The 12,797-nt window shown below is 36.2% G+C and overlaps 1 protein-coding gene across 5 annotated transcripts in view; it reads right to left on the bottom strand.

Moving 5' to 3' along the window:
* The window catches only part of ZFHX4 (zinc finger homeobox 4), a 239,808-nt gene that overhangs the window by 23,128 nt on the left and 203,883 nt on the right, over positions 1–12,797 (bottom strand). For all 5 annotated transcript variants that reach the window (XM_069100148.1, XM_069100147.1, XM_069100145.1 and 2 more), the window contains exons 5-6: positions 10,194–10,262; positions 3,273–3,389 (exon numbers count right to left, since the gene is read on the bottom strand). In XM_069100148.1, coding sequence (XP_068956249.1) covers positions 3,273–3,389; positions 10,194–10,262 — 186 coding nt within the window. The remainder of the gene's footprint in view (positions 1–3,272; positions 3,390–10,193; positions 10,263–12,797) is intronic.

Genomic DNA, 12,797 nt, shown 5'->3' with positions numbered 1-12,797 from the left:
ATGATTATCTGTCAGTTAAGAGATTATTTAACTTGTATAAGATTACTAATGTGAAAATGCCATAATTCATTACAGTTTAGATTCTGCCTCTCTAATAATGCTCCTAAAATACAGGTCTAAAATGGTTTATGTTCATAACAAGTGAGGAAAATCCAATAAACCACATGTACTAACAAAACAAACCTTGAAAAAAAATAAACCCAAACACTAGGTTATTATTTATGAATCAATGTATTTGATAAAGTTTACATAATTTAAGACTTTAGATATAACAGAGGATGTTATTCTACTCCAAATAATTCTAAAATTATTATTACTGGTACAGTATTCTAATTAGACTAGAATGAAAGGATAATTTTAATTGCAATAATGAAGGTTAATTTCCATCTTTCCTCATGTTTACTACCTTATTAAAAACTGGTCCCCTTAGCCATGGCAGAGACATATTACATTTTCAATGCAAATGTATTAATCTGGATAAACTCCATATTAATTCTTGCACTGCATAGAGCTGTAATTTGGATTATAATTAATCTAAAGTGGCACTAGATTTAAATGACAATATAAATGAGGCATTAGGAGGCTTTTCTATTATGAATGAATATTCAACAAATATAACTTGCAAATTGCCAAGTCTGGTCTTGGAAGCTCTAGTCCTTGAGATAAAGTAAAGAACACAGCACAAGAACTTACACAAACATACTGTTACTAAACATATGTTAATCTTTCCTGTTTAACAAATTCTACATGAAAGAGGGGACATGCTATTTTCCTGTTAACTTGTTAAGGTTGATATTACTTTTTTTAAAGTTTTCTTGATATTTCTTTGGAAAGACTTAGAACACAACTAAAAAAAAAAGTCCTGATTGACATACAATTACACATACATGGTTATGCACTTATTAGAAATATTTGCTAAGTAAAAATTCATTCCATGGTAAGAGTTTTCTATCCACAAAGACTTGATTTAGAAAGCAGAAAACTTTGCCACAAGTGCAGTTTAAGAGTTGAAACAAGAGCCCCTCTTGTGGGTAGCTGTCAGGTGCCAAGAACAATTATTTTGCATATCAGGGACTGCTTTTAGCTGATTTTTATTTTGAATCTACTTCTAGCCCTGCAGGTATGTGAAGAGCATACAATGGGCTCTATTCTCTGAACTTCATAAATGACTCTTCTAAAGTAAAATTAGCCACATAGAGAGAACCATGGCTACTCTTCAGGCCCTAGGACACCACTCCTCCTGCAGAGCACTAAATAATGCTTACGAGTATAGATTCTGTCTATCTTTATCATTGCCTCCAAATACATTTTTATCCTCAGTGGTAGATATAGGCACTGGATTCCTAGAAAATTCCTTTCTTCAAATTTGGATCTAAACCAGTTTTCTCCTTTAAATCACTGGAAGATTTCTAGAGTCCAAAATAACGATAACTATTATAGTATTATGCAGACACTCAATAAGTATTCATTGATGATACAGGTAAAGAATGAGACCTTCTGTGTATTTTATGCATAATGAATGTCAGGATTCAAGCAGATCTCCTTTTTAGGATTCAGAGGGCCTGAATTCAAATCCTGCTTGTGCATCTTATTCTACTTGTATGGTCTTAATTTAATTTCTCAGGGTTCAGTTTACTTCTTGCACTAAATCTGTTCCCTTACGATTTCCTTAATAATGGGTTTGTGATGCTCTCCTTAAGGAGTATTTTCCTAGTACAATGCTTGCATTGATATTGGAAAAATGATAGCTACCTTTTTCAAGAAACGTTAACATATTGCCCTTAACATTATCTCATCATTAGGCACTTCAGGGTCTTCACCAATAATGTACTCATAAGCAAGACTACTAGTGTACTATATTTGATGGTTCCTCAAATTTTGTTTTACTAGCATTTTTAAACTGAAGCCAACAAGATCTAATTGCAGTGCCAACTACACACTATATGTCCAGAAGTAAACTTAAAAGCAGCTTTCCTCACTGCCTCCTGAAATAAATTTAGCTTATGGGAGAATGTCTATCAAGCAATTTTTGAAGCCTATCCCCAAACTTAAGGCTGAATTACAAATATGGGGTAATTCGGATTTAAGTCAACTTGCAGGTAAGATGATATTTTCTGTACAACTAAATGTCATCATAGTGAATACAAGCTTCTCTATATGCAGTTGTCACAGGGATAACAAGGAAAAGAGAAATGATTACCTAACAGTAATAGGCTTGCACCCATTTCAGCCCTTCTTTAGCTTCAATGAAGCTAACATAATGTAACTAGGTATAGCGTAAACCCAAAGTAGCCAATGTAATATGCATTGCAACCATAGATCTCCATCTCATACATAAAAAAGCATGGATGAAGTTATATATTTGCCAAATCAAACAGAGAAAAAGCCTTAGGTATCTAAGGCAGATGCTGGCCCAGGGTTTGTTTGTGCACCAGTAAATGTCATGACATGAAGGGTTTGTTTTCAAAGACAGTAGCTTTCATTACTGGGATTTGTCTATTCAAGGAGATCAAAATTACCTACCTCCTAATCCGTTTTCAATGATATTTCCTCTTACTAAGGCTGAATCATCTGTAAACTTTTTCCACTGGATTTCATGTATTTTGTTTGAAATGCCTCAAATGCCCCTGAAAAGGGCAAATTCTTGAGCATAAGTTGTCAGACAGAAAAGAAAAAAAAACTCCACATATTCTTAGGGTTATGAGGGTGGAGGGGTATATGAGTGTAGGACAAAAATTCAAGTGGTATCTAATCCTATGCTTATGAAAAATTAATATGCCATCAGAGGAATCACAAGTACAGCTAAGATTAATGAAAGACGCTTAAAAAATTACAAGCACACAAACTGATTTGATTAAAAAATAATCTCACTGGTCGTCCTGTAATATTCTTCAACTTATCCGCATCTATTCTGTCAGATGGTTATGATTAAAAATAGGTCAATGGGAGGCTACTGATAGAAATCACATGCAAAATGCACATGCAATGAATAGTAGTAGGGATGTCCAGACAATTTGAAATGAAAAAGCTTTTAATAAGTCTTATGGAAAAGGGGAGGGAGGGGTGGCTAGGTGGAGCAGTGAATAGAGCACCAGTCCTGGAGTTAGGAGGACCTGAGTTCAAATCCATCCTCAGACACTTAATACTTACTAGCCAGAGTGACTTTGGGCAAGTTACTTAACCCCAATTGCCCTCCAAAAGGCAAAAAGAAAGGGGGGAGGGAGAGAAGGAATGAAGCTGGGGGTGGGGTCTGAAAATTTCTAGCATCTTACCAGGATCGTGACTAGCTTTTTTGCCTTCAGTGCTGTCTTTCTCACTTGTGTCTTTATCATCATCAGCAACCACGGATGTAGGTTTAATGGCTGCTTCTGGCTCTTCCCCTTGTTCTTCTGTTAAGAAAGGGAAAAAAAAATGCCAAACTTTAGGGACCAAATGACATCACTCAAGAGCCAGAGTATTCCACCAAACAAGAGGGACACATTTAAAGTTTTTATGTTCATTTTGAATCATTTGTAAGAATTCACATTCAAATAAGAAGTTACAAACATTTCTTTAGTGAGAGCTTATGAAATTGCCAATGTGAATTCATATCTAAAGCAATTCATTTTGTATTCCCTGACTAGAAGGCATCTGTAATTTTTTTTAAACCCACAGAGCAATGAATAAAATAAAACATAAAACATACATAACCTTATAATTTAAAGTCACATAAGGTGGGGCCGTAAATCACTTAGACATAACATTCTCTGACTGTAGTAGAAGAACCTTTGAAGGTCAAGTCTTTGAAAGTCTAACAATTACAAACTGGCACAACGCAGGCATCCTTATACCATAAGGTGGTTATAATCCCTTTCCCTTTATCACCAGCAGTATGAAAATGTCCCACTGTATTTCATGATGGACAAAAACCTTTAGCTGTTCTGAAGAGTTGACAATTGCCTTCCATAGGGGGAGCTCTTCCTGTAAGGGACCTAAAATGGTACATTGCTTCAGAGAGAACAGCATCATCCACACCTCACTTACGTGTTCACACCAGCTAGATTACATGGAAATCTTCACAGTAACTCAACCCTATTTAATTATTCTGTAAATCTTAGCTATGCTGCTGCTGGTGGATTAATCTGTTTATGCAGTTAGCTTCTATGCTGGGGCTGTGTAGCACTAATCCGTGAAAGACCCACTGTTCTCTTTCATCCTGTGATCATTTGTCTCTCACTGTGCTGATGTCACATTTTAATGAATTTTTAGCAATCTGAGTAATGCCAGATAACCAGACTTGCAACTCCCCACAGCATGGCATGCTGTTTTCATTGCAGCACGAAAAATAAAAATCATATTTCCCCATTCAGGTAGGAATTACATAAATTAGGAGAAGAAGGTAAAATGGGATTTGAAGCACCAGGCTGCTCAATTTCATAAAATCTTTAATGACCATATAAATTAACCCTGGAAAGGCAAAAGGTCACAGACACACATTTGCATACACTCCTCTTATTTGCTTTTGATAAGCACAGCTTTTATGCAGAGAACATGATACAATTAACCCTTCAGTAACCATACAAAATGCCTGGCTACCGACATTTTAAGTGTCAAGCATTAACTGAAAATTACACACTGCATAAAATTTTCATTGCAAATGCTATAGTGATTGAAAGGGGAAATCGTGGCCCTCTCCACACCCCATGTTTTATTAATAACATTCTGACAACAGAATGAAATATCCTCTGTCATATGTAGCAGCTGAGCACAAAAAAATTGCTACTTAGTGCCTCACTTGCCAACCATGCCCTGCCCCTGAGTAAGCAGAACAACAATGGAGGAGGCCCCTGCAGCCTCCAGGAGCACATCTAAAAGTTAGATGCAAAAAAAGCATTTAGTGAATTTGAAATTAAACCGTTTGTTTGTTACAGCTGCCAGCCCTTTTCTGAGAACATGCCACAGATCAAGTAACGGTGCATGTTTACGGTTCAGGCTGTATACACAAAATGAGGTGTAGGCCCCAGTTTGGGTGGCCAAAAGGACCGCAGTCAGAGGTAAACAGCCCTGGTAGGCAAATGCATAGAGGGAAATTACCATGAGAAGCGGGGCCTGTGAGGGAGAGCTGGGGAGGGAAAGACTTCGCTGTTTTAGCCTGTTTTTCCCCCTCAGTGATGATTGCTAATCAAACACGGTAGGGTCCCTTGTCACAGCTGGAAGGGAGGCTGTATTTGTAAGGGTGGCAGGGGAGCACAGTTTGGGATGCTGTGTAGCTGTGATCATGACTGGATTGGGTTATGTTAATGCCAAGTGCACCCACGTGAGGCTCATATCCAGTGTCAGGCCCTGGGGCCTAAGGCAGCCTATGGCAATTACTTCTCAACTCATCCTACGGAATGGACACAGGGCTTCTTTCAGTAGATTTACTGGACCTTTTCCCCAGGGCTGGAAAATAAAGTGTCAAAGGGCTACTGAGTGTCCTTATCTTGAGGGGACATAAAATTGTAAGGGCTATCGCAGCACACATTAATAAAACATTGTGTGTCACCAGAAGAAAAAGAAAATTATGAAGCTACTAAAACAAAAAAGCTACAGTGTAATCTGGGTCTCATCAGGACATTTTTTTTTGCAGGGTGCTCTCCTGTTTTCCTGGTATGTGCTTTAAGTGTGAGAGAAATTCCCAGACATGTTCTTCTATACATCATCGTGGTGTCTGACCTCAGCCTGACCCTGGCAACAGTTTGAGAAATCTGAATGCGAACAAAGACTCTGTGTCAGCAGCAGGGAGAGATTGTGGGATAGACTTTCCCCATCAACTTAATCGCAAACAGCAGTTCTGAGGCCATAACTTTGCAGGACTCTTCCAAGCCACAAACACATAACCTTTGGAGGTGAAGTTGCCCCCCCACCACAACCCTCATCACCCCTTCTGTGATTTTTTCCCAGTCCTCTGGTGCTTCCTTTGATGTAGCCAGGCAATTAGCTCTAAAGTTCAAGCAAGGCAGGCTCGTTTTATGGTTTGGAAGGTGAGAGCTGTTTATTGCAGGTAGGCTCTTTGGGGCCATAAAACAGGGCAAATTTTTAATCGTGCAAAAAAATCAGACCAACAACATACATCTCATAAAGACTATTATCATTTTAATGCAAAGATGAAACGAAATACTTGGACTTCTGTGGCCCCTTGTACACACACACACACACACACACACTCTGATACTGTATTCACATACATTCACACATATATTTCTCTAGTTAACAAATATCATATAAATGTACATGTATAGCCAATAAACACCAAATATATAAATATATTTTACATGCATAATTAAAATACATGAATAGATATGATTTGCCCCTCAAAAAGTATGACTGATAAAAATTGATAAATTGATTAGTAAACACAAGAACCACCTTGGTAGTCATGTTTGGGAATGTTATCTATTTGAAAATTCAAAGTGGCTCACTTATATTCCTCTAGCCAACATACACCAAATAGAGAAAATCCCCTACCAAAGTAGTTCTTGTGTTTACTAATAAATTCAGCAATAGACTTTTATTAATCAGAGTTTTTTGAAGTGCAAGGCAGGATCTCATTTCATTTTTGCACCCTATGTCAAATACATAGTGAGTGCTTACTGCTTCCCAAATTGAATTTAATTAATACGCATGCATAAAATATGTACACAGAATTTGGGGAACATGCTTGAAAATCTTTACATATATTTCATTTTACAGTTTTGTTTACAAAAACTATCAAAAATATCTTTTTGAAAAATACCAAATTATATATTTATATGCTATACCTAAATTAAAAATAGTTATTAAATTTCGTTAGTGCTTCAATAAATGATGAATCATAGAAAAATCTTTCAATTAAAATAGAGAAGATAAAATCTCAAGGTTTTTATAAGAGAAGTAAAAAAATCACTTCAATAAGTTAACAAAGTTTATGAAATTAAAATGCAAAAAGTATTCTAATCTATAGTACTTTTATAGTAACTCATTCATTATTAACTTTTGAAGAAAAAGTTTGAACGTGATTTATTCAAGTTTTCTCTTTTAAAACCAGCGATGGATGAATAACTACTCTTCATTGACTTGTAATTCATAGCCATTTATGCAAGCCAGGAGTGGTACTTTGGTCGTTTTTTCCTGGGCATTTAGGCTCTCTTCCTTCTTTGATGATAAGCCTCTGATCTGAGCCTCAGCTGACTGTGACAGCTTGTGTCCTATGGCTTTAATATACAACTGGGTTTGGGTAGCATTAATCCTGAGTCTCCTAAGAAAAAGCACTGTGAATTTTTTAAAGCCCACAGTGTGTACATTTGAAGAGGAAGCAGGGAACAGTAACTCATGCCAGTGAGGTCTTTTCTGAGGAAAATGGGAGAAAAGAGTTTTTACAGTTCTCCAAAAGGGGGATTAATTCAATATAAGTAAAATCTCTGATATCTAACATGCTTAGGAATGAATAGGTTGTTCTAGTTAATAGATACTTTTCTACCATTGATGGACTACTAGTATTAGATTATTATTTTTTAAATATATCATGCTAAAACACTGAATCCCAAAGCAATCCTGGGCATCTTTTCAGGATTTGGCAATGTCCCAGGGTCATCATTACGAACTTCAGCTAGCCATGAGAAAATTAGATAATGAATGTGAAAGCACTTTGTAGAACTGTCAAATGCTACGTGAAAGTAAGTTATTTGTTATGATTTTATGCTTAAATGTAGTTGGTAGAGGAGAGTGGGCTGATGTGTATTTTCCAGACAGCTTTTAAAAACAAATCTCTGGTATCAGCTCATTTACTTGCATAAAAGTGTGGAAGAGCTGATTAGTGGAGATTTCTGGTTGATGGAATGTCAGATAATCCAGCTTTTTAGTCTAGTTCATTGTGCCAAGTGCAGTTTTCTTCCTACTATGCCACCTACTTCCTTCTTAAACTTAAAGTGAGACAGGACTGTAAGGCACTATTAATATGTAAATCCAGGACCTACTTCCGTTTAATTTTACTTTACACTGAAGTAACTCTTTGGTTAAGAGAGGAGATTATGTACAATTTTCTTGTTTTTGGACCTTTGAAGGAGGATAAGAAACAATTTTGCAGTAGAAACATTTAAGACTGATTAGACATACGATACCTACTCAAGAACAAGGAAACATTTCGGCAGATAGTACCACAATGTGATTCTAACTTTTGTTCCCTGTTGTTCAAACTGCTTCTTCCATATTGTTTTCTTGACAAAAACGTCCTGAGTCGCTGTTAATGAGTCACCGACAATCAGGTTCTCCTAAGAAACCTCTGGGTAGGCCTGCTTGTATATAACACCCTCTCTGGTTCCATATAGACAGGTACAAAGGGGGAAATAGCGCTGTGAATACTACATGTCCTAATGTAAATGTTTATATTAACTTCACGTCTCAAATCTGTTAGGAAGGCCAGTCCTTGACTTTATTTTCAGGACGTGGTTTTGCCTAAACAAATATTGGAATCATTGTAAGAGCTGGAAAGGATTGGGGAGATCATTTATTCCTGTCTTTTTACTTTATAGATGAAAAAATTAAGTGTTTTGTCAAAAAAGTCATACAGCTGAGTAAATGGCATGATCAGAAAGGACTAGGACCCAGGTCCTCTGATTGCAAATCCATTGCCATTATCATTACAGCATTCTGCATTTCAAATGTACTTTTATAGTTACAAATTTTTTTTTCTTATCATTTTCCACACCATATCATTATCATCCTCATTTTATAAATTTGTAAAACAAAGCTATGTCAATATAGGAGAAACATGGGCAAATCACTGCTGAGGACAGATAAACTTTCAGGTGATTTGTTTGGCTATGCTATAGCAAAAATCACAGACAAAGAATTTACAATCATACAATAATCTGCAATATTTCTCAGCTAGCTATTATTTCTGAGATAAATCCAATTCAACTCAGCAAACATTTATCAAGTACCTACTAGGTGCAAGGAATAGTGCTAGGCTTTAGGGATACAAGGACAGAAACAAAATGGATTTTGCCTAAAAAGAGTTTACATATTACTCAGAAGATACAGCATGCATACAAGTAAATACAAAATAATTTCAAGAAGAAAAGAATGCTGATAATCCATGAAAATAAATTTAGATATTCCCTAAGACAAAGAAACTTTAAATATAAAAAGTTTTGGTGTTATCAACATGACACCTAAATAGCTAATTTAATACAAAAATTCAAACTGCCTAGGCAACATGGTATAATAGGACACAAGGAAGACCTGGGGTCAAAATCTACCTCAGACATTTACTAGCTATGTGACCTTGGGCAAGTCACTTGGCCTCTATTAGGAAGCTGGGCTCAAAGGATGTGAAGGTCCCTTATAGATCTAAAGCTATGATACTATGATCCTTTATGTATTTAGCAAAAATTAGACAAATGATGGGGCTCACTGACACTTTTTTGATTGAGCTCTAGCTAGATCTGCTAAAACCAGTTATTCAATTAAATGATTCAACAAAGAAAGGCAGTGGGGGTATAATGGTGGTATGGCAGTATGGTGAATGTGTACTAGGAAAAGAGAGGGCCATGGAGCCTGATAGATCTGAGTTCAATTACTGCTTCTCATACCTGTGTGACAGTGTGAAAAGTCACTTAACGTATCCATTTTTTAAATACCATAAAGTATATGAGCTTAAAGTCTAAAGATACTCAGTTGCAAAGAAGGTACTGACCTGCATTGTATACACAAGGTCATTGTACATTGACCTGCATTTCTTCATTCAGGAATCCCTTACATCAATGACAATCACAGGTCCAGTCCCTAGCCAATTCAACACATTTTGACTAATTCTCTGTACTTAAGGAATCTTAGCCAGTTACAGGGACAAAATGATGGTCCCCTATGTGCTTTTATGGAGCCTGAAGTTTAGAAGGAATACTGGTAACTATAATATAAATGACAACATGCTAAGTTCACAGCTAAAGCAGAAAATAGCATTTCATCATTTCTTTTAAAAAGATGCTATGTACAGTCATATACTATGTATTTAGCTTTAATTTTCATATATTCATATGAGTGATATGACCAGTGCCAAGTAATATAATCATTACCGAAAAATAAACCTCATTTAATACAACTTGAAGATGTTCTGGGAAAACAACATGACAGCAGTCTCTACCCCACCCCAAGGGTTTGTACAAAACATGAACTGGCAGATGGCAATGCATTACCTGCAGTTGGTCTCAAATGCTGCTCTGTTAGATCATCCTCACACACTCGGGCTCCCAAAGAGGCAGTTTCTGAAGAGGAAGAACATCATAACGCTAATTAGTTATGAGCTTCATTTCGACATTTCCTCAAAAACTAATTCAGAATCCAAAGTACTATTTTTGAGGATTCAAGAACAGAAAAGACTTCTACATAAGAAGTACCATCAATTAACATTTATTAAGCGCTTACTATGTACCAGGCACTGTACTAAGCATCATGGTGTAGACTGTAAAAACTAGAGTATCCTTGCTACTGTAATGCACATTATTTTTCAAAGAGAGCATGTTGAATGATTGTATCAGACTCTGTATGCTACATAATCTTCAGCAAGAGAAATAAATATATAGTTTGAGATAAATAAGGCCACAGATAAGACTTACTCTGATCTTTAAGTTGGGTTTAAAAAATAATTAGCATTCCACCTATCAGAAAGGCCACAACAGATTATAGATCTCATGTGTGGTTTTGTAAGTACAGGTTAGAGGGATATGAGTTCAAGTGAGATTGTCATAATTTATACTTTTTCTTATTTTGCCAAGGCCCCAATAGGCACTCAACATATCCTAGTTTATGTAAGAGATCAGAGCTGAGCACCAGGAACGGGGCATGGAAACCTTCTTAAGTGAGAGATCAAGGTCAAGGGAGAATGAAGTAACCAAAGTAGTCCAAGCATGAAGCCAGATTCTGAATTAGTAAATGAGGAACTAGCCAAACCCAAATCACCCAAAAATGAGATTACAGATTGGAATGAGTGTCAAGCCAAGATAGGCATGCAATATTGAGGCAGGTATTAGGACAACACTGTCAGACTGCAAATGTCCACACTCTTTGTCTCTCCTCATAGGAAAAAGTGACCATTTAACCTAATCACCACTTAAAGCTCTTCTAAATTCAGACCCAGCTATATGTGTCATAGAGTTCCATTGAATACTATGAAAATACATTCTAATAAATTACTTTTGTATCTGAATATTAGGGCAACTATGAAATAGTGAATTGAAAGGTATATATGTCACAATTAAAGACCAAATACTGGTTAATCAACACAGCATGGAAGGATGATTATGATATTCTTGAATTATGTTTCTGTTTATATTTTTATTCCCAAAACTAATTGTTTATTTAATTAAGTTGTGTCTTGAGTTTAGGTCATTAGTACATAAAAGCTGTTTGTATTACATGAGTATTACATTTCAGAGTTAAATCAGTATCATCAAATAGTTTCATGTGGTAATGATTCTGATCAAGGCTGAAGACTTTAATTAAACAAGTAACCTTCAAAACAAGGGGTACACAAAGGCACATTTATTTAATTTACTAATTGTTCTTCCTGCTGTGAACATTAGCTTTTGGTCTTTAGTTGTAACACACACATGAACACACACACACAACCACACACCACAAATACAGTTTTAAGAAAGAGCAGCAAATGAATATTAAATTATAACATATTCTCTCCTCAAATATTTCTTTACTACTAACTCCTCATGCTTAATAATTTCAAACTAATCATTGAATAAGGAAATATTAATTTATTACTTTAATATAATGCCTAGAATAATTGCTAGATTGTATAAAAAAGAGGAGGAGCTATTCAATTCTAAGAAAAGAACAAAAATGGTTAATAGGTAGTTAGGACCCAAGATCATAGTATCAGTGATTTATGTTTAGTGGAAATCTAGTTCAATTCTTTTATTTCAGAGATGAGAAAATTAAAGTTGAGTAACTTGTCTGAGGTCACACAGAGAGTAAGACTCAGATCCAGATTTTAATCCATGACATATTTAATTCAGAGTTTTATGACTCTGAAATCAGTGTTCTTTCTGGCATACTATGTGATTTGGGAGAAAAGTAGGGAGATAGTCCATAGCAGGCCAGCTAGGTGTGGCAGTGGATAGAGTTCCAGTCCTGAAATCAGGAAAACTCATCTATCTTCTTGAGTTCAAATCTAGCCTCAGAGACTTACTAGCTATGTGACCCTGGGCAAGTACTTAATCCTGTTTGCCTCAATTTCCTTATCTGTAAATGAGCTGGAGGTGGAAATGACAAACCACTCCAGTATCTTTGCCCACAAAACCTTAGATGGGGTCATGAAGAGATGAACATGCCTGAACAACATAGCACCTAGGTGATCTGGATCAATTCAAATCACCAGGCAGAGCTGGACTACATCCTAGGGTACTAAAAACTGATGAGAATGATCACTAAGATTCACTTAGGAGGTTCTGAAACATACTGGAAAAAAACAGAGATGGGCTCCAGGACCTAAGAATGTTGTCCCAATTTTCAAAAAGAGAGAAGAAAATGGAGCTTCTTAACTAAAAAGACCAGTAAGAGTGGCTTTGCTTCCTGGAAAAATTCTAGAAATATCATTAAAGGCCTCCCAAAAAAGGCAACATTCATCACAAGTAACTTGCATGGTTTTATCAAGAATAGTTCAAGATATACTTCCTTTCCTTATCCGATTAATTCTAGTGCCTTCTCTCTATTATTTCCTATTCATTCAGTATATAGCTTGCTTTGTGTTTATGCGTGCCTGCTTGCGTGTGTATATGCGTGTGTGT

This window comes from Petaurus breviceps, unplaced genomic scaffold (genome assembly GCF_028583685.1).
Source record: "Petaurus breviceps papuanus isolate PSGF00001 unplaced genomic scaffold, PetGlider_PUasm1.0 38, whole genome shotgun sequence".
NCBI classification, from domain to species: domain Eukaryota; kingdom Metazoa; phylum Chordata; class Mammalia; order Diprotodontia; family Petauridae; genus Petaurus; species Petaurus breviceps.
This window is presented reverse-complemented; position numbering and strand designations above follow the sequence as displayed.